The sequence below is a fragment of the Annulohypoxylon truncatum genome (genome assembly GCF_022578515.1).
Source record: "Annulohypoxylon truncatum strain CBS 140777 unplaced genomic scaffold F4807scaffold_3, whole genome shotgun sequence".
NCBI lineage: Eukaryota > Fungi > Ascomycota > Sordariomycetes > Xylariales > Hypoxylaceae > Annulohypoxylon > Annulohypoxylon truncatum.
The window spans coordinates 913527-941008 of record NW_025953789.1 but is presented as its reverse complement, the minus strand read 5'-3'; the positions used below and the strand labels follow the sequence as shown (position 1 = coordinate 941008).

The following is a 27482-nucleotide window of genomic DNA, read 5'->3' as shown; positions in this document are numbered from 1 at the left end:
GCAGGTGCAAGAAGCTCTTTGAGATCTAATTTGCGCCGCGTGGTAAAAGTTCAAACTAATTTGATGATGAGTATGCGTATGAGACGGGATTCCCTCCAAATCCGATATGCTGCTTGAGATGATGCGTTCTATGGATGGCGGAGGCCGATCATCTGGGGGCGTAGAGCGTGTTGGAGAGGTGGGCGGATAAGCCCCACGAAATCTTGGATAAGACGGTGGATATTCCCTTCACGATATGTTCCTCCTTAACAGTTCCAGGGGTCAGGCTCAGCTTACGTTGCAGCAGATGTAATGATGGGCTGATATGTGAGTACATGCCCGCTCTTCGATAAATAGCACTGCCTCACAACCTCGCTACTGTTGGGTAATTGCCGTACCATCTCCTGGCTTTCTAAAGAATTATTAAGAAGCTTGATCTTTTAGCCTTAGGGCCTATTCTTCTTGGATATGTCATGCATGTAGCCTAGATAAGTTGCCTGCTCTCTTCTCCAATAGGTATGCTTACCATCGTGAGATTCAACTTGAGCTTTAATTACGTTGTATCCTTAAGCCCAATCACACCCTGGGAGGTACATAGTAAGACAGTGAGTGCTGTCATTTTTGATGATTCGAGGAGCCTGGGTGCGTTCATCTTCTTTGGCTGATTCAGCAACAGCTGATCAATCCCATCAATCCGCTTGTCAAGTCATTGATTTTCCTTGGCAATGGCACGTATCAGAGTGTAAACTAGAAACAGTTGTTTACTCGGATATAACACCGATGGGCATATCAAGTCAAGCCTTTCCCAACAATGGAGCGTACATAGTAATATGTATGTATGCACGAAACACGCGAATATGGTAGGTAGCTTCAACCCCGGATGATCACGGAAAGCTTCCACTTGGGAACTAGAGTATGCATGTGAATTGTGCCTTGTCTTTTATCGAAACAGTTATGATTATCAGGGCAGGAATCATGGGAATTTGAAAGTCGTTAAATAGCTAGATATATATTAGATGAGGACCTACACAGGTCGTCAAGCAGAGCGATCTCTTATTTTCCGTGAGCTGGTTCGGGAGAAGGATAGACGTGCTTTTGCAGGTCTCCTGACCGCCAATCCATTGTCCAGCATTGTCGAAGGTGAAAGTCAATCGAAGAATGAAGCCGAAGGTTGCATTTAGTCTACCTGTAGCGATCTTGTATGTAGATCGGGCAGTAGTCCCATTGGACGCAGCTCGGCCCCCTCCTCCAGTTTCCTTTCACGTACAGTTGAACTTTACCCGTAAAGTGGTCGGATGTCTTAGCTAAACGCCACTTAGTAGCTAGGTCTCCCTAGGTAGGGTTTTCGCAAACCTTTGGAATGTTGTATTGTTAGGTGACGGGGCGAGTCGCGTACCGAACCCAATAACATTGACGTAACTTAGTAAACGTCAACGCCGGAACGGGCCGTTTGAAACTGATTCTTGCATTGCGGATTGCGGCATCTTTATGGTAAATCCTTGCGGCAGCTTCAGTTGCGAATTGCTTGTTTGGCTGACCCCAGCGATCTTCCACTCTAAGCGATCGCCGGGTCTGATCTCCAAGCGCTTAGGCCGAGACCCGAACCTGAAACGACGGGGCTGCTGGTCATTGTGACAAGTCGACCGAGTTGCCGAATTTCCTGTGGCCGGAATTGGTTTTTAACTCGTGATCCAGACGGAGGACCGACATTTATTTTTTTCGGTCCGTCGTCTAGAAGTCGGTCCTTGTTATTGTCTCCAGTATCTCGACATCCACGTAGAGCCCTGGATGGCTCTAGTAGCGAAGATTGCCGCCAACCTAAGGGGCGTGGCGTTAGTAACCCCTTGGGTTCTTCACCTGGCGGTGTGCGACCTTGCGCTATCTCTCCTCTTGCCAGTGAAGATATTCGCGCCGGACCTCGTCTATCACGCTTCCTCCCGCATTGCATACTCCGTCTGGAAGTGGATCCAGGTCATATTCGAGAGTTGCAATGGCGCAAAGATCACGTTTTCAGGGGACCGTTTACCGATGAAGGAGTCGGCTGTTGTCATCTCGAATCACGTTACGTGGGCCGACTTTTACATGATTCAGGCCTGTGCCTTGCGTGCGGGTATGCTGGGGCAATGCCGATGGTTTGCGAAGATCCAGCTCAGATGGGTTCCATTCCTTGGTTGGGGCTTGTGGGCGATGGGTATGCCAATGGTATCCAGGAATTGGATGCGAGATCAACGTGAGCTTCAACGCGTCTTTGGCGGGATCGTGCGTAGGAAGTGGCCAATGTGTAAGTGTCCGATCGAGTGATTCCTATCGCGGACGATATAGTAGACTGTGCCGCTAACATATTCATCTGCAGGGCTGATAAGTTTCAGTGAGGCTACACGATTTACTCCGAAGAAGTATGAGGAGTCTAGACTCTGGTGCAACGAGAATGGCCGCCCGCAGCCCTTGCATTTGTTATACCCCCGTACCAAGGGGTTCGTGACTACTGTGCAGCAACTAAGAAAGGCACCTCACGTAAAGGCTGTGTATGATTTCACTATTGCGTATCAGCATAAGGATAAATTCCATATAGCTCCGAACATGTGGGAAACTTTGAAGCTTCCAGATCTGAGCGGTTCCCACGAATATAGATTCCATATCCATACGCGGCGTTTTCTTCTGGAAGACCTCCCTTCGACGGACGAAGAACTGGTGAAATGGTTGGAGCAGCGGTGGGTCGAGAAAGGGGAATGGCTCGATACTATCAAAACTGAATGGGCTACAAGATAGTTCGCTCATGGAAGTATGCACATAACCTGTGAGACTAGTACTAGATTTTGAGACACGGTACCCTCTATGTTGGAGTAGTAACTCGGGGGTGACGCTTTGATATGAGAACACTACTATGTAGAAATGTCAGCCGCATTGCAAGGGGCAATGAAATTCATAGTCGGCCTTGGTATCGTTAACCGATTATCCGTGGCATATGACTTTTATATGCCCATAGCTCGGGATGCGTTTTGCCTAATTACTTGCGTCACGAGGGTGTTGGACGATATCGCATGCGGTCCTTGCTGCAAGGAGTTATCGTGCATTTGCAGGGCTTCGAACGTTGTTCGTCTCCGTGGAGACACCATGGCCCCGATGGCCGTGACGGGAACCGTGGGCTGATGAAGCTAGTTCGTCTAGAGTCTAGACCATCTCTTCGTCATGTGTCATAGCAGCACCAATATCCTAGACTATACTCGTAACGAGAACCAAGTTACGGGAATTGAGGGATAGCTGTCCTTGAATTGGAAACATATCGTGGAGTATTGTGCTCTCTTCGACCCGATACAACATTACGAGCCCACCCAGTTCAGCAGAAGAATGAGATGTAGGAGTAAATCTACGATAGCACAGACAATCCCGTGTGAATTGGCAATGGTGATAGGTTTGACATCATTCGGTTAAAGTGAGGTTGCGTAGCATCGGCTGCGAGACACGATCCCACCCACTGATCGGTATGCATTTAATCGCCATCTCGAGGATCCTCGATAATCGAACAAATGTGAACTCGCTACGAGAAGTGCGAGATGATGGGGTGGTGCAGGGTGGGTAGAATATAGATTACCGTCGTTGATCTTAGAAGAGACTAACCAAATGATCGTCATCGGCGACTGGACAGAGCCGTGTTCAAAGGTTAGTCGACGGATATAGGGCCATCGTCGAAGAGGGTTGGCTAAGGTATCACCTTTGATATGTAAGCGTACATACGTGAGCGTACATACATAATAGAGGCTAGCTCAAATGGTAGCTATTGCATTGGAGAGGGGGCTTGCTTGGAGGACTATGTGATGGTGGGGTGATGGCCATGATGATGCTGTGGAATGGGATGTGGTTTCGTCGTTTCAGTGGTCGTAGATCGCTCCATGTTACCGGTCGTTCTACTTCCTTTCACTTCCTTCTTGTGTCTCTCGAGATAAGATTCCCAAGATATACATTCCTTTGCGTGAATCGTAGGATCTTGGAGGGGTCGCTCAGCTTGAAGATTTCTGACAAGATAGGCTATTAAAGCGTATCTCTACATACCTCCTAGGTTGTGTATGTATGTAGGTATGTATGTATGTCTTTCTTAGGAGGAGGGGGAGGGGGCGGGGAGTGATCCCCATTACAACACAGAAATAGGGGATATTCCCGGTACCGAAGGCAATAGAAAACACACACGGACAACATACTATATGGTTTCCCGGAACGAAGTGGATGTCCTTTGCCGATTCAGCGTCCAACTGGGAGACATGGAACCGGGATTTTGGAAACCTATCGGCCGATGTCTCGTTACAACCACTTTGCAACGTAGACGCATACGCATCGCGTTTACAAAAAGGGAGGAATATTACCGCTGGTTAGACTCCCGATCGAGGAGAAGGTGTGTTTGCTAATTCGGTTCCATTTCCCAAGATGAGATGACTGCATGAACAATGGTAATGAAGACGAAGCCATCGTCCTCTTGGAACGCAGCATTGACGTATACCCCCTTGGTGGGCGTTGTTTTGTATGGTCCGAGAAGTAAACACTGGCCATAGACTCGTTGGATTGGGTTGGTTGTGCTGCAAGAGGATCACTGGACCCATGTTTCGTCGCTGTTCATTTGCTGACAGGAACAACTGACAACCAGCTAAACTAAGCTGTCGGAGGAAACTAGCTGCTCCGCTGCATGCATTACTTGGATGGATATTGAAGACCTAAGAAGCTAAGATCTTTTGGTCCGTGTCGTGGGCTGGGCGGGTTGGAGAAGATCCAGCATCTGTCGAAGCTATCGTGACTTGAGAACGATCGTTGGCCTTGATGCCTTGATGTTAGGATGTCAGTACCCGTCATCAAATATCGCCAAATATCGTGGTTATATTCTAGGCGAAGATATAAAACACACCGCAAGTACACTTGTGTGTACTCATATCTGACGCGGCTCAGAATGACTTGGACTAGAAGCGAAAAAGAAAGGAGATAGAAGTTCCTTGGAATGTTTGTAAAACGCATCTCAAGGGTATTCAAGGGTAGCTGGGTCTAGGACTATCTGGGGTTAGCGAGGTAGGTTAGTGAGGTACCCTGTCCCCGCTCAGGGAGCGATTTCCGCATGACTACTGGGCAGGTCTTGACAACGTTAAAAGGCGCTAAAAAAAACCTTAGTGTTAGCTGTGTTAAACAATTATGCATCTCCAACCTGTTTAACTTGAATTAATAAGCCCTCAAGCATCTACGTGCATGTAAATGTGAGACCCGGCGTGCATATAAGGAAACTTATGCTTGTAAGAAAGGGTTCAAGGAACGAAAGGAACGAAAGGACGTACAGCCGGATGGTCGAATGCAACTCCCTGTCGTTCCCCCGCTCTGGGTCTTCGAATGTTCACGGGTACCCAGAGAAAAAAAAGAAGTCGCTTTGTGGTGGACCCATACGGCGTTTATGGTACGTCCAATGCCTGTGGTGTAAAGTATATATGTAAAATACGTACTAGGTACCTACAAAGGTACCTACATGACTGCTAGGTAGATAGCCCTGTGTACGTAGAACCCTTTCCTTTGCTGACTCTTTTGCTTTACGCGCCGCCCCAAAAGGGAAGAAAAGTCTAATGCTTAAAAGACCCGCGCTGTAAAAGGTATATCCACTCCGACTCAAAATTGGATGCTCCTTCAATTAACTTGCCCTACGTCAGGCATGGTCATTCCCTCGTTCTGAAGGGAAAGTTTTGTACGTTGGTGATACTTCGAAAAAAAAGGTGACCAAATTGGTTCTTACCTCGATTTCCCTTCTGGCAGAACTTTCTTGTTCTTTCAATTCTCTTCCCTTTTCCCTCACGGACCCCTCCGTAAGCCTCCGTCGATACCGCCCTTTGTCAACAATACGACCGGATCGCGATAGTGCTCGAGCGTGTTGGCCGCTCTCGTGAACAGAGAGAGGCTCGCCCTCAATCCTTCAAACGCTTCGAATCTCTCTTCGAATCTCTTGCTAAATCGGGTGACCCGAACAATTACGAACGTCACTCACAGTCATGTCTCGGGTTCTCGCGGGCTTCTGACTCTGGCTTCCTGCCAGATAACTTGGCTTTGCATAAGGTCCTCTTCTGACCAAGAACCAAATTTCGATATACGCCAGCTTGTTCCGTCTAGGACGCGTTTGCGCCCTAGCTAAACTACACATATCTTCTTTTCGATCCGAAAGACTTCCTACCCGATGCCATCCTCGCAATTGAGCACAGCGCCTGTCTCTTCACAACAATGGACGACGATACTAGCAGATTAGCCCCTCCGGCTGTTAGCTCGCTTCGTGCACAAGCTATCGGCCGGTCAATGGAAAGGTCTCTAAGTGCTGACATTAGAGAGGAGCGTGAGGAACTTCGTGAGGCTGCGGAGCAGACGTTGAACGTTATCGTCGACCTTAACCTCGATGGCACCATTCGGTGGGTCAGCCCCTCGTGGGCCGATGTTGTTGGGACACAACCGAATTCCGTCGAAGGCACTCCTATTGGCGATTTGATCATTAGCGAGGACAAGTCTGCGTTTACCGAAGCTGTTGCTTCGATGAGAGAGGACGATTCGCGTAGCAAGTATATCCGTTTTGCTGTTGCACTGGGGCCCTTGTCTAAGCTGTATCCCGTGGAAGAATGCAAAGAGCCTGAGGACAATGGCAACGGTCTTACCACTGTTGAGCTTGAAGCCCAAGGAATTATGGTCTATGATCGTACTACTGGGAATGAAAGTCATGTAAGAAATCCTTTTCTTTTTCCCCGCAGTGAAACTTCAAGCTCACTTCTCTAGACAATGTGGATGATTCGACCATGGATTGCACCTCGAGAGATCAAAATCGATCTTGCGCCACTGCTTGTAGAGTCTCTTGGCTCAGGCGCTGAAGTCCTTGCTAGTTATCTTACTCAACTGGCCGAATCTGGGAACGAGGATCCTGCCAACCACCCACCCCCGCTTCCAGTTCTTTGTCGTATTTGCGAGCGCCAAATACCACCTTGGTGGTTTGAGAAGCATACAGACTTGTGCCTCCAAGAGCATCGAGCGGAAATGGATGTCCAGATGGCCCAGGAAAACCTAACCGAACATCGTCACGCCATCGTTAAAGTATTAGATGCCTTGGAAGCACGCAAAAGCCGTGCCCTATCGGATATCCCCGCATCGCTTCCCGTTGCCGAATACAAGGGCCTGCCAATTGGGCCATCTTCTAGTACGTCTTCTCCCGGGGCAGCGTCGCCTACACCTTCGTCAAGGGATCGATCAACGGGTTATGCCCATTCCCGCTCTAGATCTTTTGCTGTACGACGTCCTCAAGCTCGCATTGTTGAGCTGCTTTTGGACCTTTGTGATACCGCTATCGAGATTAGTACTCCAGCAATTAAAGAATCTTCATCTCAAGGTACTGGTGAGTTTCGTACACAGTCGCCACAATCAGAGTCTCGTATATCGCAGGTGCTCCAATGGCAATCTCCTGGTTCGAACACCCTTGATCAGGAGCAAGGTTTAGCTTTGTTGTGCGCAGAAACCGAGAAGGTTGCTAAAGAGAAAGTCGAGGCTGTATTCCGTCATAGGAGAATAATCGAATACGCAGAAAGGATACGGGTCGAGTTCACTGTGATTGTTGAAACTTGCATTGAAGATGCGATGCGCAAAGCGGCACGAATCGCGGCTGGTCTGAGCGACTCAACTGAGGACGAAGAAGGCGACGAAGACGAAGAAGACGTTGAAGAAACTCCAGTGGTGCAAGAAGAACCTATGTTCCCTGGATCTTTTGATACGCCGTCCACCTTGGCAGTTGCCCTCAAGAATGTGGTTTTAAGCGATACAGATGATAGGAAACGCCCATCTTCGGTCATTGAATCGACAAGGTCCAGTAGCCCGCGGGAATGCCCAACGCCAAGGTCCCATCGCGAAGTGTTGGGGACAACTGGCCAGTCTCGGGATTCACGACGAGGCTCTACCTTACTTGATCATGATGCTGGAGATAGCGACGGTAGTGGTAGGTCTGCCTCCGTGGCGCGCCAACCACCCCGAACCGACTCTCCCATGTCCGAATTGAGTGACCTGCGACGTGCTACTAGTGCGCGGCAGCATCATAGGCGAAGCCTCATTCTTGCCGGCACGTCTTCGCCTCATCGCCAGGAGTCGCCTTCCAGAGTCACCCAGCCATCGTCGCCGCTTCGAATCCATAAGCCTAGAAATCTTCAATATTCGCAGGAGGGTGTCGCTTCTCCCGAGGCATCTCCCATGCTCCCCGGTAGTGAATTTAGCTCTCCTGCTATTATTCCGCACCATCGTCGACAGTCTTCCGCGGCTTTATCAGAGTTTCCAAGTCGGCCAGCTACATCGCCACGCCTGAACGCCGTGAATCATGCCCCAATGGCACGTGCTGTCCCGCCATCCATCAAAGACTTTGAAATCATCAAGCCAATCAGTAAGGGCGCTTTCGGTAGTGTCTATCTGTCCAAGAAGAAGTCCACAGGCGAATATTTCGCCATCAAGGTCTTAAAGAAGGCGGACATGGTAGCCAAGAACCAAGTCACCAATGTCAAAGCCGAAAGAGCTATTATGATGTGGCAAGGGGAGAGTGAATTTGTTGCAAAGTTGTATTGGACATTCTCAAGCAAGGACTACTTGTACCTTGTGATGGAGTATTTGAATGGCGGGGATTGTGCCTCTCTTATTAAAGTCCTTGGTGGTCTACCTGAAGAATGGGTAAAGAAGTATCTCGGTGAGGTTATCCTTGGGGTAGAGCATCTGCACGACCGAGGCATAATTCATCGTGATCTTAAGCCCGATAACCTACTGATCGACCAAAAAGGACACCTCAAATTAACCGATTTTGGACTGTCGCGTATGGGATTGATTGGACGCCAGAAGAGAGCCTTGAACAGCGGAACTAACGAACCTACGCCGGACTTGCTAAAGACAGGCCCGTTTGTTCGGTCAACTTCGGTTGCGTCCTCCCGGTCAACTTCGTTGGATTTCCATGGCAGTCACCATTCCCCCTCTACGACACCCCAGATTACCCCTGACAATGGAGTTGGACAACCGTCATATTTTAATCTGTCACAAATTCATCCAGAACCACGCCGCATTTCCGGCCAACGTAGCGACAGTGGTGGGAGCGAGACATTAACACATATGATGGGAAACTTCTCTTTGAATGACCCTCAGCATAGTCAGTCGAGTTTACGGTCTCCGCGTGATGATGGCAGCGAGACTGGAAATGCTTCCCCTGACCTTCCGTCGCTTCACCAGACCAATAGCCAGAATAGCGACGTACATAGGAATACCCCGCCTCAGTCGAGTATGATGCCTCCTCCGATGGCTTTGTTTGACCCTGATGATACTAATCGTCGGTTCGTGGGCACCCCCGATTACCTTGCACCCGAAACGATTAAGGGTGCTAGACAAGATGAGACTAGTGATTGGTGGTCAGTTGGGTGTATCATGTTTGAATTTCTTTATGGCTATCCGCCATTCCATGCCACGGAGGCGGAACAAGTGTTCGAAAATATACTCGCCCGAAAGATCATGTGGCCTGATGAGCCGGATGACGTTTCGCCAGAAGCGAAAGACCTCATTAACAGACTGCTCTGCATTGAGCCCCAGCAGAGACTGGGTGCTAATCGCGAGGAAAAGTACGCTTCTGGCGGAGAAGAGATTAGAAACCATCCTTGGTTTGAGGGCATTAACTGGGATACACTGCTCCAAGATGACGCTCAGTTCGTTCCCCAGCCGGAAAATCCTGAAGATACGGAGTACTTCGATGCCCGCGGCGCTACTTTGCAATCGTTTACCGAGGAGATAGAAGACCAAGCATCTCCTCCTTCTGCGCCAACACCGGATTATGCCGATCGCCCACACGACGCTCTCTCTCGTGTCCGTTCTCAAGTGCAGGTCAACCAGATCAAACGGGGCCTAATGCCACTGCACATACCTCCCCACATCCGGGATCTGAAGAGTCGACGACTTAGTGAGCCAGTGGCTTCAGACGATTTTGGAACGTTTGCCTTCAAGAATCTTACAGTTCTTGACAAGGCTAACAAAGATGTGATCCAACAGCTGAAAGCCCAAGCGATGGCAGCACAGAACAGATCTGGAACGAGTCCGGGAGGTAATAACCCGACATCTCCGTCTCCAGCTCTTGAAGGCAGTCCAGTTATGGCTATACCAATACAGCGCAACTTGTCAAATGCCAAAGCATCTGCATCCCAACGCCCTGCGTCGCCATCCACGGCTAGTCACGCCAATTCGTCCCCAAGTCGCGCTTCGCAACCATCCTCGCCGCTTCTCGTGTCTTTCCATGCAGGCCAGGGAGCCGAGGGTCGTAGAAAAGCTTCAAGTAATTCTTCCAGCTTGTCACAACAATCGGGATCTGGTTCTTTGCAACCTGGAAGCTTTTTCGATGCGCCGCGCACTACTCCTAGTCTACAAAAGTCAGCAAGTGCTTCCGCTGCCGCCGCCGTTGCTGCCGTATCTCCCGTGAAGGGTAAAGGCGCGCCGCCTCCGCCTCTGCCACTTTCCCCACAGAAGTCAGTAGGGACTCCAAGACAAGCGAGCGGATCTTCAACACGATCGCGCTCTCTGACTGTAGGTTCTCAAGAAGGTAGTCCCGTGGCAGCTGACCTTCTTGCACACCATCGAAATCGCCGAAGCCAGGTGTTCGATATGTCTCCTTCATCATCGGATAACGAAGGCGAGAGGGCAAATGCTCTGCTTAAAGTGCAGCGTCGGCGCCAATCTTCTCGTCGGATGTCGGCCATTATGCTTGACAGCCCGTCCTTCCGTTCTCTAGATGTTTTAATATGCGAAGATCACCCAGTTTCGCGAATGGTTATGGAGAAGCTACTCGAAAAGCTTCGTTGTCGCACTATTTCTGCATCGACAGGTTCCGACGCAGTTCGATACGCCGTGAGTGAAATCAAGTTTGACATAATCTTCACTGAATTCAAATTGCCGGAAATAAGCGGATCGGATGTTGCTCGAATGGTTCGCGAAGTTAAGAATGTCAACGCCCATACACCTATCGTGGCAATTACCGCTTATCTGAAGGAGCTTCAGGCTCCTCATTATTTCGACTCTCTCATCGAGAAACCTATTAGCTCTTCGAAACTGATTGAAGTTCTTTCCAATCTTTGCCAATGGAAGCCGCCTTCGCCAGGTCAAGCCCAAGCGATGCCGATACTCAATCCTATCTCTAGTGCAAAACTGAACTGCGCACGCTTGGGGGATAGTCCCACGTCGGGGTCATCTGGATTCGCTCACCCTGGAAGTAGCAGCTTTAGAGGCTCTAGTAGGGAAGATTCTATCAGTTCCAGCTTTTTCGGTGACTCTGAATCTGCAACCACCGACGAGATACCTGTGGTGGTCAGTCGCAAAGCTACAGGGGAGTGGGGTGAGGAATCAGGCCTTGGGATTAGCAATGACGAGGCTGTAGCAGGCACCGGGGGAGCCTCCAAAACACCTATTCCACTCATTTCCCAACAGTCAGCCCCAGCTCAAATAGAGCAACCCCGGATGCCGGTTCCCCAACGATCGTTGGAGAAGCTACGTTCGAGGCGTGAACACCTCGAAAAGCGGCGCCTTGAAGGTAATGACTCCGCGGATGATGAAGATGATGAGCTCGGCACGCATAAAGACCGCGGTTTCCGCGGTAAGCCGCTGCCTCCTAGTTCTAAACTTGGTATCGAAATGATGAGAGCAAATAGCTACGATAGTGTTGCCATCTCTTCTGATACCACACTAGAGCCTGTAACACAGGTAGTGACTCCGGCAAGAGAACAGGACGTCTCGCCACTTTCGGGTGCTAGATCGCCGCTCAAGAACTCTTTACAGACACCACCGGAAGTTTCTCCAACGTTTGGTCCGGATACTAGCGAAGAAGGCTTGGATAAGACGCCACGATCAACTGCTACTGCACAAGACGAAGAAGCGGTGGAAGAACCAACACCACGACCGCCTACGAAATCATCCGAATCCGGTCTTCGAGTAAATCAAGATTGATGCGTTGTTTCAGTATGCGTCTGTCAGGAACGGCGTGACGTCTCTATTACATTACAATCTTTAGTCTTCTCCACAGCAATGGCGTTTTTACGGATTGGCGCGCTGCGTATGCATTCTATTTCTTTTGTCAGGGAACCGATAGCAATGGAGTTTGGTATTTCTCAAAGGAACGAGACTTATTGGCGGCTAAAAGATGCCCCAGAAAGAAGCAGGGTGGATTAGTCGTCGCATTTACAACCAGTTTTGTGTTTTCTCGCATCCGTTGTATTGTCGTGTCACTACTCGCGTGTCCGTAGTAGGCCAGCGGCGTTGGTGTCCCAAAGTCGATTACAACCTCAAAGCCTCTCCATTCCTTTAGTTTTCCTATGAAGTCTCCCCCTCCTCCCGGTTGACCGGGAAAATGCCCTGTTCCGTGTACCAGTATGATGCGAGAGGGGAGCCCTATGGTTAACTAGAAGAGAATTTGGACCTGGATTTTCTTTCATGTCGTTTTGTTTTTTTTACGATTTTACGGGGTTTTTTACTCTTGCAAGGGTGTAAGTTAGGAACATCCGAATAGGTAGCTGTCTATACCTTTTCCTTGCAGATCAAAATGACGAGATGGACGAATATAAAAAACATTCGTAGATTGGATTTTATGACTGAAAAAAAGGCGTGTTTGTGTGTCTGTGATTAGTTTTTGCGTGTGTTGTATGGACGAAAACGGTAAGAGAAAATGAAAACGAAACATGAGTCGACCATGAAGCCGACGTGTCCTTCAGGGCTAGGCTGGTACCTACCCAGCTGTATATTTCCGATGATGTAGTTTCTGAAATTCACATATTTTATGATTTATCATAGTAAGGAGATACATTGGTTAGGATATGGTCCACAGAGTTACCCAGGTTAGCATCTTGAGAGAATGACCTTTCTAGTTTGTATATCTTCATTTCGTAACGTTGTCTGGTATGTTCTGTAAAAGTTTCCCCGTACGACTTATGTACACATAATAAATTGCAACCTTAAGCTCGCCAAGAACACCGATTCTGATGACTCATTCGCGTTTCTTCATGTTCCAATACCCCCAGATTACCACTAGACGTTTCTCTCGTCCCACATTCATCTCTCGTATACGCTTTAATCAACTATTATAGGTTTGGGTGTGTTCTCAAGGAGAGCACGGGGCCAGGGAAACAAGACGGGTTGGGGAGGAGATTCGTCGAAGAGACTGAGCCCGTCGAGGCAAAGCCCGTTGAGCCAGCGTTTGATGTAGAGTTTCGGGAGCGGGGAGGAACTGTTCTCGGGTACGCCCTGTTTCGGCCACTCGACGGCGACTTCCAGCGACACGTGTTTGTCGACGTCCACCGACGAGTTGTACTTGGCAGGCCGCGAGGCAGTGAAAGCGTACCTTTCGACAGTCTCGTCTTCCCAATCATCCTTGCCATCACCCACAAAGATTGCAGTGTAAGGTTCGTTTTTCGTTCCGTAAATAGGATCTACAAGACATCCTAATCGAAGAGTCTTCCCCTCTAAGAGAGCTTCTTCGATTGTGTCGGTCATCCGCACGTGCCATCTCCAAAGAGGAGAGCAGGGACGTTTGCAGTATGGAGAAGAAGGGTCATTGGCCCAAGAGGTGAGACGCAGGGCCATATCCGCATATGATTTACCATACTTTCTATACTGAAGATCAGTCGCAAAGTCCATGATTGGCGACGATCGTCTGCCGAATCTGTTCAGCTTCATGGGCTTGCAGCGTATTACCTTGCCCAATTTCCAGAGATAACCAACCGTTCTTGTCCCTTCTAGAGTCAACACGGGGTTTATAAAACGACAGCCCTTAATGAAAGTGAGAGCCTCGTCAACTGGAGGCCTAAAGCTACTGAGCGATTGTTTGGATAAGTATTTGTGGACGTTGTCGTCAAGCGTTCCTTGGCCGGGCTTTTCTGGATCGTTTTCTATTATCTCGCCGTTCAAAAGATACAGGGCAAGGATTGTCAAACTCAAGCTGCTTCTGTCGCTGTTGAGAGAATTCGTGTCGAGCCGAGTATTATACCCACAACAATTAGCCATAATGGCAAGACGATCCGATTCTTTTCCAATGTCGCGCGAGACCACATCCGAGAGAATTGTTGGGGACATAGAACGCGATATAAGCCCAAAGCCGTGAGGCGGGGACCCTTCTTCGAGCAGAACGTTGTATTTTGGAGCCGTCCTGAGTATTCTGTCACAAATATCTTTATCTTTTGACCTCTTCCGATACGCAAGGCAGAACTCCGTAGCCCGCATCCTGAAGTCCGAGGATCGTATAACGATCTCGCCTTCGACTTCACCTAGAAGAGGTCGCTCACGCTCATCTATCGCATCCCGCTTACGCCTTTCCAAATCAGGATGATGTGGGATAAGAAGCTTCATACGGACAGAAGCTCTGTAGTCTTCCTGAAATGTCCAGGCTCTTGTCCACCAGTAATTGGATGTTATTTTGTGTAGAAGAGTTAGCACAGCCTCTTCGTCTTCAGAGTCCACCACGCCATCTATTAAATTCGCAAGGAGATCGAGTTCTTCCACGGTCTTGATTGTGCATGTAAGGAGAGCAATTGGGTATTTGCTGAGGCTGTACACTAGGTGCATGCTTTGGATTGCTTCCTCCTGTGCTACTTCATCTTGCTGATCAATGCATTCGCGGTCGATCCAGATATTTTCGCAGCCCACATGATCGGCGTAGTTGAGCACTCGACTCCATACTCCGTCCCTCACCTCACTGGGCAGCGCAGGCTCGCCGGCCCTAGGCTGTTCGATGAGGTACTTTCCATGGGTGGCCTCTCCAGATTCTTCCTCTTCCTTCGAGGCGTCCCAGGTGTACGAGACGGCGATATAGTACCTTTCCCTCTCGTCGCCCGTGACGGGATTAAGATGCCGCCTCCTTAGCAGCTCTGAGGCACCGGTGGTGATACTACCATCAGCGACGCGTCTCCGCTTCCCGCATGGCTCGTCGTTGTCCTCTGCCAAGTAAAGACACTCGAGTGACCTGAGCCAATTGTCCCTGGTGACGGCCTGTTTCTTCCGGATGTCTAGCACGGAAGAGATGATTGAAGTATTGGTTCGATCCCGGATTTGGCTAAGGGGCAAGGAGGTGTCTTTGACGACGCCATAATCATCGGACATGCTCAGAAAGTGCCCTAGCCACCCAATTCCAAGATCGACGGTGTTTTGATGGGAATTAATGCATGTATGGTTGTTGCAATTGGAAAGTTCAAATGTTGGAAAGAATTCTGCCGTTTGAAACGAAAGGTTCCATCGAACCTGTTGCCCTGTTCTGCCCTGTTTGACACGGCCTGTTAGTGACGCTCGGACGCTAGCCCTGATTGAGCTAGTCCCCGACTCACCGCCCACTTGGCTCGGTACTTAGATGCCATTTATAGTAACTGCTCCAATTGTCTCGTCACACAGGAACGCAACTGGCCAATGCCAGCTGGCAAGTAGCAGTAGCGCTTCATGGTGTTAGGTACAGCTGTCACCATGAACTTTAAATCCGGAGATTTTCTCTTCCTTGCATTTTGATATCTGACGAAAAGCAAAAAAGAAAGTCAAAATAAAAGGCCAATGCATGATATATTAGCAAAGTTCATTTAAGCACAATATGAAAATCAATTTCGACTTTCAATTACCACCCATAGACTTCGTCTAACCCATTTCACTGCTTAGAACGACCACTGTCTCATCCAGTTTTCCATCCACTCCTCATGAACCGGTTTTAGACTCGCTAGTGTCTGCGAGACACGGGTTGTCTCGCGCGTATCAAGAACAATCGATTCCTCACCCTGACTAGTCAGGCTTTCAAAAAATTCCAAGATTTTGATAGCAGGGTTCCGAGATAAATCCTCCGTCTTAGGCGCGCTCTCACGCAGCGTCCTGATCCACTCATCCCAGGATATAGTCTTCAGCCCCAAGTATCGTGCAACGGTAGCTACTAATATCGCCCAGCTCGTGCGCTGCGGGTTCACTGCGTGGTACACCGTAGCACCGGCTGTCGGGATATCCGGAGATTGGATCGCGAGCTCGACGATACCCTTACCGAGTATGTCTACAGGAATCCAATCCACCGCCTCCATCCGGCCTATAGAGGAGGGCAGCTTGCCTAGATACTTTGAGCTTGCGATCAAGCTCGGTAGCCATTCCCGCTTCGGCCACATCCCACTTGATGAAGTCGGGCCCGCTACCTGGCCGACACGGCAGACAATGGTAGGAATATCGGCCTCTTTGGCCGCGACGTCGAGTAGGCGTTCAGAGACAAACTTGGACTTCCCGTAGCCCGTCTCTCCAGGCGTGTGCCAGTCTTCGAAGATCTGCTCGGCAACGATACCCGTCCGTCCAGCAGTGGCACTGATGCTAGAGACGAAGAAAAGCCGTGCCCCGAAACGGGAATGCGACGAGAAGTCTACGAGCCGCCGGACGGTGCTGATGTGGCTGGCGAAGGAGTCAATCGAAAGGTTGAAGTCAACCTGCCATGCATCATGTACGATGTGGGTAACTTGGTCGAGAAGTTCCTTGTACTCTTCGATCGAGAGCCCAAAGTATGACTTCGACAGGTCAACGTCCAGACACTGGACTTTATCCGGAAGTGGCTGAATACCCTTGGCGTATTGGGACTGCTGCTGGCGTTTAAGACTATCAGGACCGCGGTTAAGGCAGTAGATTCGACGTATACGAGAATCCTTGTGTAGCGAGTCGAGGATGTACGAGCCAAGAGACCCGGTCGAGCCAGTCAACAGGAAAACAAGACCGTCTGGAGGTTTTGGCTGTGCTTGCCTGTCAGAAATTGGCATGTTTGCTGCATGAAGCTCATAGAGTTTTTGCATTTTCTGTGCGTCAGTTTCTCCATTGGATGAAAGTGTTCTTCCTTCAACCAGGCCCGAAACGACTTTTTTGAGAGCAGAGATGCTGGAATTTGAGTACACGGTTTTAGTCTCTAGGGACTGTTCCTTTCCATGAAGGGAAAGATACTTATTTAGCTCCCTGGTTATGACCGTCATTTGCAAGGAATCAAGTCCTAATTCGAAGAGGTCGGCATTGAGAGAAAGTGAGTTCACATCAATGTCTGTCGACGCAGCTATGATACTCTTGACGGTATCTTCCACACTGTCGTTGTTGTTCGTATCATTTCTTGTTGGCCCATTACCAGACAATTCGTTTGCTTTATATAACGCATCAAGCTCTGATGCGTACATATCAACTGTCAGCCTCCGCTGCACTGTTCCCTTACCAGCTCTGAGCATCGGCTTCTCTGGAGATGTGAAGGCAATCATATTGTGATAAATACGTCCGTATGAAGGTACCTCCTTGTTAGCGGCTTGGACCGACGGCCATATGACCTCTAGAAGGTCTTCTTTCTGGGCGTCGCTTGTCGGAGGGTTAACAGCCTCGACGAGGAGACTCGCTTGGAAACGCCCAAGACCAGTCACGAGTACTTCTTTCACAGCGGGGTTCGCTCCGATGATACTCTCCATGTCGAGAGGATGGATCTTCTCGCCAGTGGAAAAGACGATGATATCATCGGCTCGCCCCTTGTAGAGCCAGAGGTCCTCTTTAGTTGGATGTTTCGAGAAGAGGTCTTTCATACGCCATTCGTTTAATTCGGGGAAAGTGCCAAAGATTCCTTGATATCTCTCAAGTGCTGGGTTTCGTACGACGACTTGTTCGTATAGGTCACCAGAGAAGGGTCGATATTCACATCCCAGTACTGGGCTGATGCTAATATAAGCCGAATCTTCCGGATCGCAGACTTGAGCAGGGAACAGGCCACATTCAGTAGAACCGAATGATGTGATTAACCTAGTCTTCGTGCTGATGAGGTCGGCTACTGCCTTGGGACAAGGACCTCCACCATATCCAATTAACTCCAGCTTGCCAAGATTCTCTAGGTACTCGGGGTTTTTGGCAAGGTCTGCCAGCATTGTGGGAACAAGACAGCTTTGTTGTACGTTGCCGTGGACATGAACTCCATTGATAGCGTCAACGGAAGGTGGGAAAGGTCCTAGGACTACGGTGAAACCAGTAAATATAGGGGCTGGGAGAAGTATCGTAAGTCCCGCACAATGGAATAAGGGGAATGCCAGGTAAGCCCTCTTGCCTGCGCAAATGGCCGGATGTACCGGCTGGTGTCCCAATGACGGTAATGCTGAGAAGGCATCGAGGGGTGAAATTGTGGCGTGTGTTTGTATGATAGGTTTTGGCAATCCCGTCGAACCCGACGTGTGCAGGACGACGAATGGCTCGGCCCTAGCTTCGGAAAATGTCTTCGTATATGGATACGGTTTTCCTTCGGTATTTCCTTCAAACCAGTAGCCTACCTCTGGTACCTCCAAGTGACGCATTGGCTTCGCTGTCAAAATCTGCTTGACGATTGGCAAGGGAAAGTTGGTAGGGGATATGAAAGTCCTGCAATCTGTTTTCTCAAACAAGGACAAGTTCGCCTCTAGGGTGTTGCGAGTTGAGATAAGGAGGAGCTTATATCCAGTCTTTATAGAAGCCAGGACAGATATCGCATATAAGAGATCTTGAGGTCCTATATAGGCGAGTGTTGGGAAGCCTTGGCCTCTCCCTAAATGTTCATCGATGTACCATGAGAAGCAATCGACAGCGCAGGCAAACGATTTCACATCGATATCCTCGAAGCCATCCTCCGGATTCTTAGTCCTTGCCACGGAGTATAACACGCGATGAGGATCAGATGATGCGATCTCATCTACGAGAGATGGTAGCAAGCGTTCGCCCAATATGGGAGCCATTATATTCGAAGAATCTGTCGTACGGAGGTGAACTAAGTATGAGGCTATGGAAATATAGCGGAAAATATCATACCACCTAGCCGTTCGGTACCTATATGGAAACGGGCTGAGTAATGAACGCTCTTGACAAGAGGAGGGGGCGGTAGGTAAGTGAGTAAGCCTTGACTACTAGGTGGTAGGTATCTGGGCATGTGCATGATATTAATAAATTTTCACCGAATTAGTTGACCACTCTCTTGCTTAGCAAGGGAAATACACCATCTCTCTTACCCTATGATATAACATGCCCGAAAATCGCCGTTGGTCTCCGAAATTTCGCTGTTGGTAGTTCGTTGCTAGTTGCTGACGTTATATTCATAGGCTCATATCACCTTCGAAAGCTAACTCGATGTTGGAAGTGGTAAACAAATTCAACTCTCCAATCCAAAGATGGATGAACTATTCATCATCCTTTTCAGTCTCTCGTGCAGTTTTAGCCCTTACATAGAGTACATCCCTTAGTACATGTGTTGGTTATCTTTGCCTTGATAGGGAGAACGACCGAGTAAGGGGAGTGATGGAGCCTCAGACCTCTATTGCTGCCCTGCGAATCAAATAATCTCCCCAATAAACCGCCAACTCTTTCCGAGACCAATACCATTGGCGTGACGCACTTGTCGAGGCCAGTCGCCTAATCCGGCCCTCTTGGGACTCATGGTTTCAAGGCGGCGGCAATGATACCGAGAAGATAGGATCCTAAGAAAAGGGATTCGGCCCCCATTTTCAGACGAGCCGCAGATATGCAGCAGCAGTCGTGTAGGTGTCTTCATAGGCGCGCTGACAGCCATGTTGGCATGCGCGCTACCCATCGCAACCGAGGACGTGCAATCAGAAAAGCCGGTTTCTGACTACGATATTTGAATTTTCATGGGAATGGAGCAGCTTGGTCGGCGAGTTCTAACTATACAAACGTGAATAATTCAGCTTCTTTACCCGCCTTCTGTTGCGTATGCACCAATTCTCCTTCCATGATGCCATCAACATAACATTCCCCGAGAAGAACATATTTCTGGTTTTCTTGGTCTCCGGTCTTCCGAATGATGAAGGGAACTGGGACTCCTAGGATAACCGCAACGAGATCGCCGGCTTTCATGCATGCGGGACCGATGCCGATGAAACCTCTTTTGGTAATGAAGAACCTCCTGCCTACGCATGACCGCAGCAGCGCAGCTTGGAAAAGCATGCCCGCTCCTGGGTACCACTTATCTCGGACGATATGCCAGATCTTGGTGACCCAAGAGGCGGGGTGTGAGGACCAGCCTACGTTCTGTTGGAACCAGGCTTCTGCCGAATCGACCATATCTTCGGCCTCGTCGCCCCGGTCGTCGGGGGATCCCCCGTTGGTTTGCACCGATAAAGTGCTCACGAAGGCCTCGAAGACTCCCTTTTCGGTGGTGTAAGTCGGGAGACAGAGTTGATTAGTCAAGTCTTGGGCTACAGCTTCAACCGCGATGTTCTCGTCCCCGCTACTAGTTCTTCGATTATAGTATTCAGTGGTCATGGATAATGCAGATATGACAAAGTCTATCTCAGCCTGGTGAGGTGGGTAATGCCACTCTATCAGCTCATCCTGAGCCCGCAACGGTGTATTTGCGTCAATGAGAGGGTCAGTGATCGATCCTACAGAGTCTAATAAATGCCCAGCGACTTGTAAAAGGTCAGCATTGCCGGTTGCTTTCATAGACATCTTTTGGTTGGCGTCCGCGCTGAAGAAGTCATAGTCGAAAGCGGATGTCCGGCGGGGCTCCGACCACACGGGTGTCCAAGATGGACAATCGGGTACGGATGGATCCTCCAATATTTCTACTGCTGTAAGCGGCCGGAGCGTTGCGTGAGTAAGGATAATGAACCAGGTCGCGTCCCTGAACACTTGGCCGACTGGCTTTTCGTAATTGACGGCGACCAGTTTACTACTCAGGTCGGTGGCATTTGCCACATCCCCGGCTATCCCAAGCACAGCGAATACATGGTCTGCCGGATTAGTCGCCTTACGTGTCCGCGACTTGTTTAGTAAAGGGAAAAGGCTCTCCTTGCGCCCGGGGAGCTGCTGAATTTGGCACAGATACAAGGCCGCTGGGATGTCTACTCCAGCGGACGATTCTTCTGAAGTCACTCCGGTGACGCGCAACTGCAGCGTGAAAGGATCCCGGATGTTGCCCGCATCCATCACATTCACGGCTTCGGCGAACGGTTTCCAATCCAACTCCCAAGCGCCAACGAGTATCTTAGCGTTCTGGGCTAATACTGCCTCTTGGACAATCCATACACGGTGGAACCACGGCTGGTTGAAGAACGCTCCAAGGATTCGGTGTTCGGGGGTTTTCTGAGAGGGAAATCCAAGCAAGTCTACGTCGGGCAGGCCGTACTCGTTGGTCGTGACTCGGTGTGAGTTTCGCAATGCTTGAGCGAAGAACGATAGCACGACTGACATGTAGTCGATGTCAGCCAGACGTTTACGCCCAAACGCACGGTCTAGCCTAGAGGTTCGCAAATCGGATACCAGGATATCTGGCGCGACAAGCTCGTCGCCTAACCAGATACAGACCATAGAGGCCGTGGTATATATCCTTCGCATGAGCTTGACCTGCTCGGCGCGTTCTTGCATATCGTCTTGGTTGATACATAGGGCGTCTATCCAGAAAAGCAGCGGTCCCTGACTAGCTCTCCGAGATTCGATCATGTCGACTTCGTTGCGGTTTCGGGCGATGTCTTTCCAGGCGCGCTGCTTAGAATGCAAGATATGAGATTCATCCACGACGGATATGCCATGCGTAGTAGGGTCGCCTTCTGATGGTAACTGCCGTAATGCTGCCAGCGCTGAAGCTAAGTTCCGAGTTACCTGCATAGGACAGTCATCGCACTTGATTGGCACCGGGTTCTCGACAGAACCCCAAACGTAAGAAAGTGCCTGGTAACATGGCGAATCGTTTAAATGAGTGACGATTTGGATGTTAGCCCTTATCGGATCTGAAGGCCAGCCGGGCTCAACGCTTAGAAGACGTATGGAGTTAGCTGGATCTGGTAGAGGTTGGTAAGTGTATTTCGACTCCATACTATCTATCATTGATGAAGGAATCCAATTAAATAATGTGGTATCTAGAAAGAAACTGTCAGTTTTCTGAGCACAAACGACCCCCAACTATGCAGCCGCTCCGCTGAAGATCTGCCGACAGCTATAAATATTTGCCAATCATGATTGATATACTGCCAGCCCTAGGAGTCTTATGAAGACAGATCTTTATTTACATTGCGAGAGTTTTGTAGTTTCAAAGAAAATATCTTGTTATTTCTTAGGGATATAATTGGTATCGAAGTTATAACTATAATTCCATTAACGTAGTAAGTTCGAGACTTTATTTGGATCAATGCTTTCGTTGGATTTTTACTGCTTCAGCTGTGCCGTAGACCTACATGAGCTGTGTCGGACAGCCCCTTGGCGCTAACAGGGGCCTGCTTCAGCTCACACTTAGATGTGAAGAAATCTACAAATTCAGTTTATGTCTTCTCAAAACTCATCTTCAAGATAAGTTGTATAGAGCTGATGAAGATGGCTACTATACGTGCCGTAGTTAAGGAGGTCAAATTGATGAACTTCTGTAGGTCTCTGCCCACTAAAACTTCTATTCTAGACCGGAGTTAACTGTGTCACTGATATAGACATTTATGCACAATGGTACGTTAGACGACGTTTCCATATGGCTTTTCTGTTTCTGATAACTCGTTAGGTTTATCCTTTCTGGACTCGTTTCCGACTTTATATTAACCATTATTGTTCTCCCAATCGTGGCTACCCGTAGCTCTTCATTCCCCCAGTTAGGCGATAATAAATGGATAGCCTGGGCTTACGAACTAGGGATGAATATGTAGGGGTCCCTTACCATATTTCATCTCGGGGCTGTACTGACTATTTCTTCAAAGCCCAGCCATGTTTGCTATATTTTGGTACTACTTTCTCGAGGATGAAACGACATCTAGGGTCAGACACGAAGACTTGATATTTCTGTGCTTATGGCTTCTCGTTGCCACGACGAAATGGATAGGGTATGGCATTGGCTTGTTGTACCTATCCTCGGCGGTTTTATTCACTGCAGCTGTGGTCTGTCACTGTGTGGCGTACTTCCTCTGTCAAAGTCCAAGGAAGACTCGACTAATTGGTGGATCTGGAGTCGAGTATATGATGCTTGAAGTCCCTAACAAAAGCGGGAGGAATGGCTTTAACTGGACGGGCTTCCTTTGTGTCCTTGGCATCTTCCTGATATTTGGTTGTATCGGCGTTGGCGGCTGGTACGGTTTTTATTACGCTATATTCATCAAACAATAAGTAGAATTCATGTAGATGTAGTCTACATAAGTGTGCAGTTGTGAAACTTGAAACCTCTAAACCTCATCGTAAACCTCATCGTAAACATCATCGTAAACATCATTAAAATCATAACACATCCCCTGACTTCTCCCCCAAATATCCTTCTTAGGTAGCTGAAGTTTCGATTTAGTGATGAGCACAGCACAGTAGCAATTCCACAGTCGCTGTCGGGCCTATGATCTCATGGAATCGTGGTGTTTTGGTGCCGTACCGTCATTGCAGCGTTCCTCGCATGTCTCAATATACACTGTGCGGAGGATTCCTCCCTGATTATTATTGAGAGGTGGCGAATTATCGCGATCCGCGTGAAGTTGTCCAGCCGAACAGACTACCTGGGTATTCCAATTTCCGTTCCGCAGCTCCAAGTCCCTAAGGGGCGGATTACCGATCTCCTCAATCCTCTCGTATGTGTTATCAGAAGCTGCTGGATGTCTTTCTATGTCAACCTGCGTAGGGACCTTGCTGGTTCTAGATCGTCCAGTAAACAATCTCGACCATAGGGATAATTCGAAGGTTTTGTTGACCTGCGTCTCTTTACTGACGATCCTAGGTATGACAGGAGCGCAAAAGACTAGGACCACAAACGTTAACTCGGCTACGCACCAAAGGTAAACTTTGTATCCAATGTATATGACATCTTTGCTGGTGAAATATTGCATTGTCGCAGATAATCGACAGACACCTGTCACCACAACCCTACGACGCATGGTAGTCACATTAGTAGCCATCAACAGGAAGCAGGGAACACAATGATACTCTCACGTACAGTAAACCAAAGGCAAATACTAAGGATACACCAATCTTTTTCCTGATTGTCATGTGTAAATTCCATATGATCCTCTGGGGAAGGGCGAAGATTAGGATATGCGAGACAAGATTGATGGTAGCAGAAACTCCCTCGGCAATTGCCTTGTTGAGACAGAGGCTCGGATTCGACTTATCAATTATATCCATAGTCGGAAAGCAGACGATATTCGAGAAAACGACGGTTATAACGTAATATATAATATTCACCCAAAGGAGGATGTAACATATCCACTGCAATCTGGGTCAGCACGTAGGACGAAGGCTTGAGTATAACGGAAGTCTATTCAATAAAACCCGCCCGATTGAGTCTTCTTAATTCAGGGAACTTGCATAGAAAGACTTGGGTGTATGGTTCGGAGCAAATATCTTATTCCATTCCAAGAGGATGGCAACTTTCAAGGTCGAAATGGCGATTAAATAGAAGGAAGTTGCCATATTCCCCACCTATCAAGATAATCTGGTCAGTTGTGCGTGAGGTACTATCGGAATTTCAAACCTTACATAGAGAGCGTCATATAGATTCCTAACGCTTATATCCCACTGATGTATGAGAAAGCCTACTTGGTGTAGTACGCGGTAGGAGCAGTATACATATGCCAATACCATAGACTGGTGCGCAATCGTCAGCAACTTGAAAACTCCCATCGACGTGGTTTTTATTGTGAAGGGTGAAATACAAATCCTACGAAAGCAAGAGCTGGAGCAGGTGTTAGTCAACTGGACCTAAAGAGACATATGGAATATGAAGGCGCTTACCATCTTCTAGGAATAGCTTGCGATATATGAAAACCTTCACGTATGCCCGTAGAAGTACGGCGAACGTTACTACGATTAGGGAGATAGTGATCGTGGCCAGAGCTAAAGTGTTGCTGTTTGGAGGATTCTGCAGGTTGGACACCATGTTCGCTGGAGGGGGCATAGCTGGGCCGTTGAGAATACCATCTTGCTGCTCAGGAGGTAGTGAGGATATCTGGGTGAGAATATCCCAAGACATAGTAAAAGATGGCTACGATGACTGTAGAAAAACCTGCTAGATTTGGTGACAAGAGTTTAAGAACCCAGCAGCAAGAGAAACTAAGAAGAACTGAGAGGAACTCGACGTAGGCTAATAAAAAGGCTGAGGGAAACGAGAGTATATGCCATGAGGAATATCGTTGATGCAACCCCTCTTCCTCGCAATGGTATGGTGGCATACATTTTCAAGGCCCCTTGGCCCTCAAAGATTTGGACCTGTATGGTGGTGTAACGACTTGTCCTGTGGGGGCTAGAGAGCCTACCTATGAAATAAAGAAGTTATTGGTGAAAGATATTAATTGAACCTCATAGGTAACCCTCCCTAAGCAGAAGGAGTGATGAGATGGCGAGGCATACCTTTGCTGGTAATAGAGGACGTCCATACTGATGCAGCCAAACCTAACATTCCTCTCTACTCATATTCGAGTGAGATTTTCACATGCTCGTAATTAAGAGCCTTCTCTCAACCTCACAAGACAATAAATCAAAACCTATCCTCTATTCGAGGGGATCGCTTGCTATAAACCTGACCGGTGATACCCTGACTTCCTTTCTAGACTAGAGTCATCTATCGCAGTATCCGTAATGATGAGATGAATACAATACCCACGCTGATGATGATGTCCGAGGTTATAGTGATTGTACAGCTTGTAATTCAAAATTTCCCTCCCGAGTGGTATTTCCCGCGTAGTCAACCCGCGAACTTGTAGTTTTTGAACATGATATAAAGCAACGCTTTCTACAATTCTTCCACTGTATCGCTCTTATCCCTATTTGCTTCCTCATCCCCCTTATTCTCACCCTCATCGTCGTCATTGTCGTTCTCTCCCGCGCCAGCGATGAGCTCCGTCATGTCGCGCATGCGATAATCGAGGATGGGCGTGATCCAGTCGTCCTTAACAAGCGAGTACGACTCCGGCTCGTTGTCCTTAGGTTTGCGCGGGTTAATGGCCCAATATCCAAAGTCCGCGTCTATGCGCTTCAAGTACCGCAGCAAGTTCCGCCAATAGTTTGCGTCGCCCGTGCCCGGGTTGCGCGGTGCACCGAACTCGCCTACCCATACCGGCGCCACATCGTTCTCGACTAGGTATGCCCAGTTCTTCCTCATCGCCTGGATAAAGGAAGCGTAGCTACGCTTGGCGTACCTTCCCTCTCGGCTACCCCACCCGGACCACGCATACACGTGCGCCGAGTATACGACTCGGTCCGCAACGTCCAGTTTCACCGGTCGCTCCTGCGCTTTGGTGAGGTCGTTCCCGGACTCAGTCCCACCGACGATAATCAGCCAGTCCTTGTTCATCTTCAATAGCCTATTCCCGCACTTTTCGGCAGCAGTTGCCCAGCGATTCCACGACATGGTGCCCCAGACGCCGCGCACTTCGTTTCTCAGGTCGGCTCCAATCACTCTGGGGTTATCCACAAACCGCTCCATCACCGTCTCCCAGTGCTGTATCCAGTCCTCCTCCGTCTGCGGAATCGGACACAAGGGACCAAGGTGGTCGTTTGCCCAGCCGGCATCGCACGGGTCTGCGCCACAGCACCACGTCGCACTTGTAATATGGTTGTTTATTATGACAGCGATGCCAGCATCGGTCAATGCTTCGACAACGGCTTGGAAAACATCGAGTGCGCGCGAACCCATAAGGTCGGGATTGGCGGTGAGGAGATGTGGAAGGATATGCGGGTTCTTTATGACCATCTCGTCGGAGTAGGGTAGGCGCACGCTGTTGAAGCCTAACAGGCGGATAGTGGCTGCGATGACGGAACGGTGCTGGACCTCGAGGCCCCCGGGGATAAAGAGCTCGTCGCTAGCCCCGTACCAATTGACGCTGGAGAGCTTGTAACGGCGACCGGTGGAATCGACGATATTCCGGCCGTGAGTTCGTAAAGGAAGTGCATAGGTTGCTATACTAGACTCTTCTTTGAAAGGAGGTAGCGGTCGTTCGCTGAAGAGTCGGTCGCCGACGTCAGGGACCCATGGCTCGTGGAGGGCGCCCTCAGCTTTCCACAGGTAATGAACATAGCCGCCGAGGAATACGACAGTGAATAAAAGGATAGAATACATCGTCTACGTCTGTTTCTCTTTTCCAAGAAAATCGAGAGCAACGAAGTTACGGGCGGTATCGAAGGCAGGTCTCTAGATATAACGCTGATGAGTACCAATGTCTGGAATTTCGTAGTAAGACACGACAAATGCTATAGATAACAATAACATGGAGCCCATTGTAACATATGGGCTTTGATTACCAAGATAGATTGTTGAATGGTATAGATCAACATTGAAGGTGATTTTCTTGAGTTGAGCTTTGGTAGGGAGAAGGTGAGAAGGTAAAAGGGTACCAACGTTCCATGTCAGCCACGCTCCTGCCATTCTGTAACGCAGTGACGTTGGGCGGGTACGTGCTTCGCAACTACCCCCCGCTACCCCGGTCAGAGCTGACCCCACCAATCCCGATATTATGTAATCGCTCATAGAGTCTGAACTTTTGAGTAAAAATTGGAACCCCCTTACTCACTCGTTTCGATAC

The 27482-nt window shown here is 49.0% G+C and overlaps 8 protein-coding genes across 8 annotated transcripts; 3 read left to right on the top strand and 5 right to left on the bottom strand.

Annotated features, from left to right (window-relative positions):
* The first annotated feature begins 1305 nt into the window (after positions 1-1305).
* F4807DRAFT_203283 (1-acyl-sn-glycerol-3-phosphate acyltransferase) lies at positions 1306-2884 on the top strand. The gene is made up of 2 exons (XM_047993834.1): positions 1306-2260; positions 2333-2884. The coding sequence occupies exons 1-2, from the start codon at positions 1768-1770 to the stop codon at positions 2746-2748; spliced, it is 909 nt and encodes a 302-aa protein (XP_047858388.1). The 5' UTR covers positions 1306-1767; the 3' UTR covers positions 2749-2884.
* A 2704-nt stretch (positions 2885-5588) lies between these two features.
* F4807DRAFT_203170 (uncharacterized protein) lies at positions 5589-12295 on the top strand. The gene is made up of 3 exons (XM_047993833.1): positions 5589-6699; positions 6754-12128; positions 12243-12295. The coding sequence occupies exons 1-2, from the start codon at positions 6214-6216 to the stop codon at positions 11965-11967; spliced, it is 5700 nt and encodes a 1899-aa protein (XP_047858387.1). The 5' UTR covers positions 5589-6213; the 3' UTR covers positions 11968-12128; positions 12243-12295.
* A 277-nt stretch (positions 12296-12572) lies between these two features.
* F4807DRAFT_409436 (uncharacterized protein) lies at positions 12573-15324 on the bottom strand. Its single transcript, XM_047996537.1, has one exon. The coding sequence runs from the start codon at positions 15106-15108 to the stop codon at positions 13084-13086; it is 2025 nt and encodes a 674-aa protein (XP_047858386.1). The 5' UTR covers positions 15109-15324; the 3' UTR covers positions 12573-13083.
* Positions 15325-15407: 83 nt separating this feature from the next.
* Positions 15408-19026, bottom strand: F4807DRAFT_203056 (uncharacterized protein). Its single transcript, XM_047993832.1, has one exon. It carries the CDS (start codon positions 18729-18731, stop codon positions 15645-15647), a length of 3087 nt encoding a protein of 1028 aa, XP_047858385.1. The 5' UTR covers positions 18732-19026; the 3' UTR covers positions 15408-15644.
* A 645-nt stretch (positions 19027-19671) lies between these two features.
* Positions 19672-21822, bottom strand: F4807DRAFT_456409 (heterokaryon incompatibility protein-domain-containing protein; the record flags this gene model as incomplete). Its single annotated transcript, XM_048000875.1, has 1 exon — positions 19672-21822. One exon carries the CDS (start codon positions 21820-21822, stop codon positions 19672-19674), a length of 2151 nt encoding a protein of 716 aa, XP_047858384.1.
* Positions 21823-21938: 116 nt separating this feature from the next.
* Positions 21939-23199, top strand: F4807DRAFT_203020 (uncharacterized protein). The gene is made up of 5 exons (XM_047993830.1): positions 21939-22109; positions 22230-22366; positions 22428-22443; positions 22496-22633; positions 22689-23199. The coding sequence occupies exons 2-5, from the start codon at positions 22312-22314 to the stop codon at positions 23089-23091; spliced, it is 612 nt and encodes a 203-aa protein (XP_047858383.1). The 5' UTR covers positions 21939-22109; positions 22230-22311; the 3' UTR covers positions 23092-23199.
* Positions 23199-25360, bottom strand: F4807DRAFT_203029 (uncharacterized protein). Its single transcript, XM_047993831.1, has 7 exons — positions 25312-25360; positions 24697-25217; positions 24618-24637; positions 24442-24549; positions 24271-24384; positions 23900-24171; positions 23199-23829 (listed from the first exon to the last, which is right to left on the bottom strand). Exons 2-7 carry the CDS (start codon positions 24932-24934, stop codon positions 23307-23309), a joined length of 1275 nt encoding a protein of 424 aa, XP_047858382.1. The 5' UTR covers positions 24935-25217; positions 25312-25360; the 3' UTR covers positions 23199-23306.
* F4807DRAFT_409421 (glycoside hydrolase family 5 protein) lies at positions 25237-27321 on the bottom strand. The gene has a single exon (XM_047996536.1). The coding sequence runs from the start codon at positions 27017-27019 to the stop codon at positions 25694-25696; it is 1326 nt and encodes a 441-aa protein (XP_047858381.1). The 5' UTR covers positions 27020-27321; the 3' UTR covers positions 25237-25693.
* Positions 27322-27482: the final 161 nt, after the last annotated feature.

Coding starts and splice junctions, on each gene's coding strand:
- F4807DRAFT_203283 (XM_047993834.1), top strand. CDS start 1,768: ATGGCTCTAGTAGCGAAGATTGCCGCCAACCTAAGGGGCGTGGCGTTA. Junction 2,261..2,332: donor GCGTAGGAAGTGGCCAATGT/GTAAGTGTCCGA, acceptor ATTCATCTGCAG/GGCTGATAAGTTTCAGTGAG.
- F4807DRAFT_203170 (XM_047993833.1), top strand. CDS start 6,214: ATGGACGACGATACTAGCAGATTAGCCCCTCCGGCTGTTAGCTCGCTT. Junction 6,700..6,753: donor CTACTGGGAATGAAAGTCAT/GTAAGAAATCCT, acceptor TCACTTCTCTAG/ACAATGTGGATGATTCGACC.
- F4807DRAFT_409436 (XM_047996537.1), bottom strand. CDS start 15,108: ATGTCCGATGATTATGGCGTCGTCAAAGACACCTCCTTGCCCCTTAGC.
- F4807DRAFT_203056 (XM_047993832.1), bottom strand. CDS start 18,731: ATGGCTCCCATATTGGGCGAACGCTTGCTACCATCTCTCGTAGATGAG.
- F4807DRAFT_203020 (XM_047993830.1), top strand. CDS start 22,312: ATGAAGATGGCTACTATACGTGCCGTAGTTAAGGAGGTCAAATTGATG. Junction 22,634..22,688: donor TACGAACTAGGGATGAATAT/GTAGGGGTCCCT, acceptor ATTTCTTCAAAG/CCCAGCCATGTTTGCTATAT.
- F4807DRAFT_203029 (XM_047993831.1), bottom strand. CDS start 24,934: ATGTCTTGGGATATTCTCACCCAGATATCCTCACTACCTCCTGAGCAG. Junction 24,638..24,696: donor CAAGCTATTCCTAGAAGATG/GTAAGCGCCTTC, acceptor CACCTGCTCCAG/CTCTTGCTTTCGTAGGATTT. Junction 23,830..23,899: donor GTATTTGCCTTTGGTTTACT/GTACGTGAGAGT, acceptor CATGCGTCGTAG/GGTTGTGGTGACAGGTGTCT.
- F4807DRAFT_409421 (XM_047996536.1), bottom strand. CDS start 27,019: ATGTATTCTATCCTTTTATTCACTGTCGTATTCCTCGGCGGCTATGTT.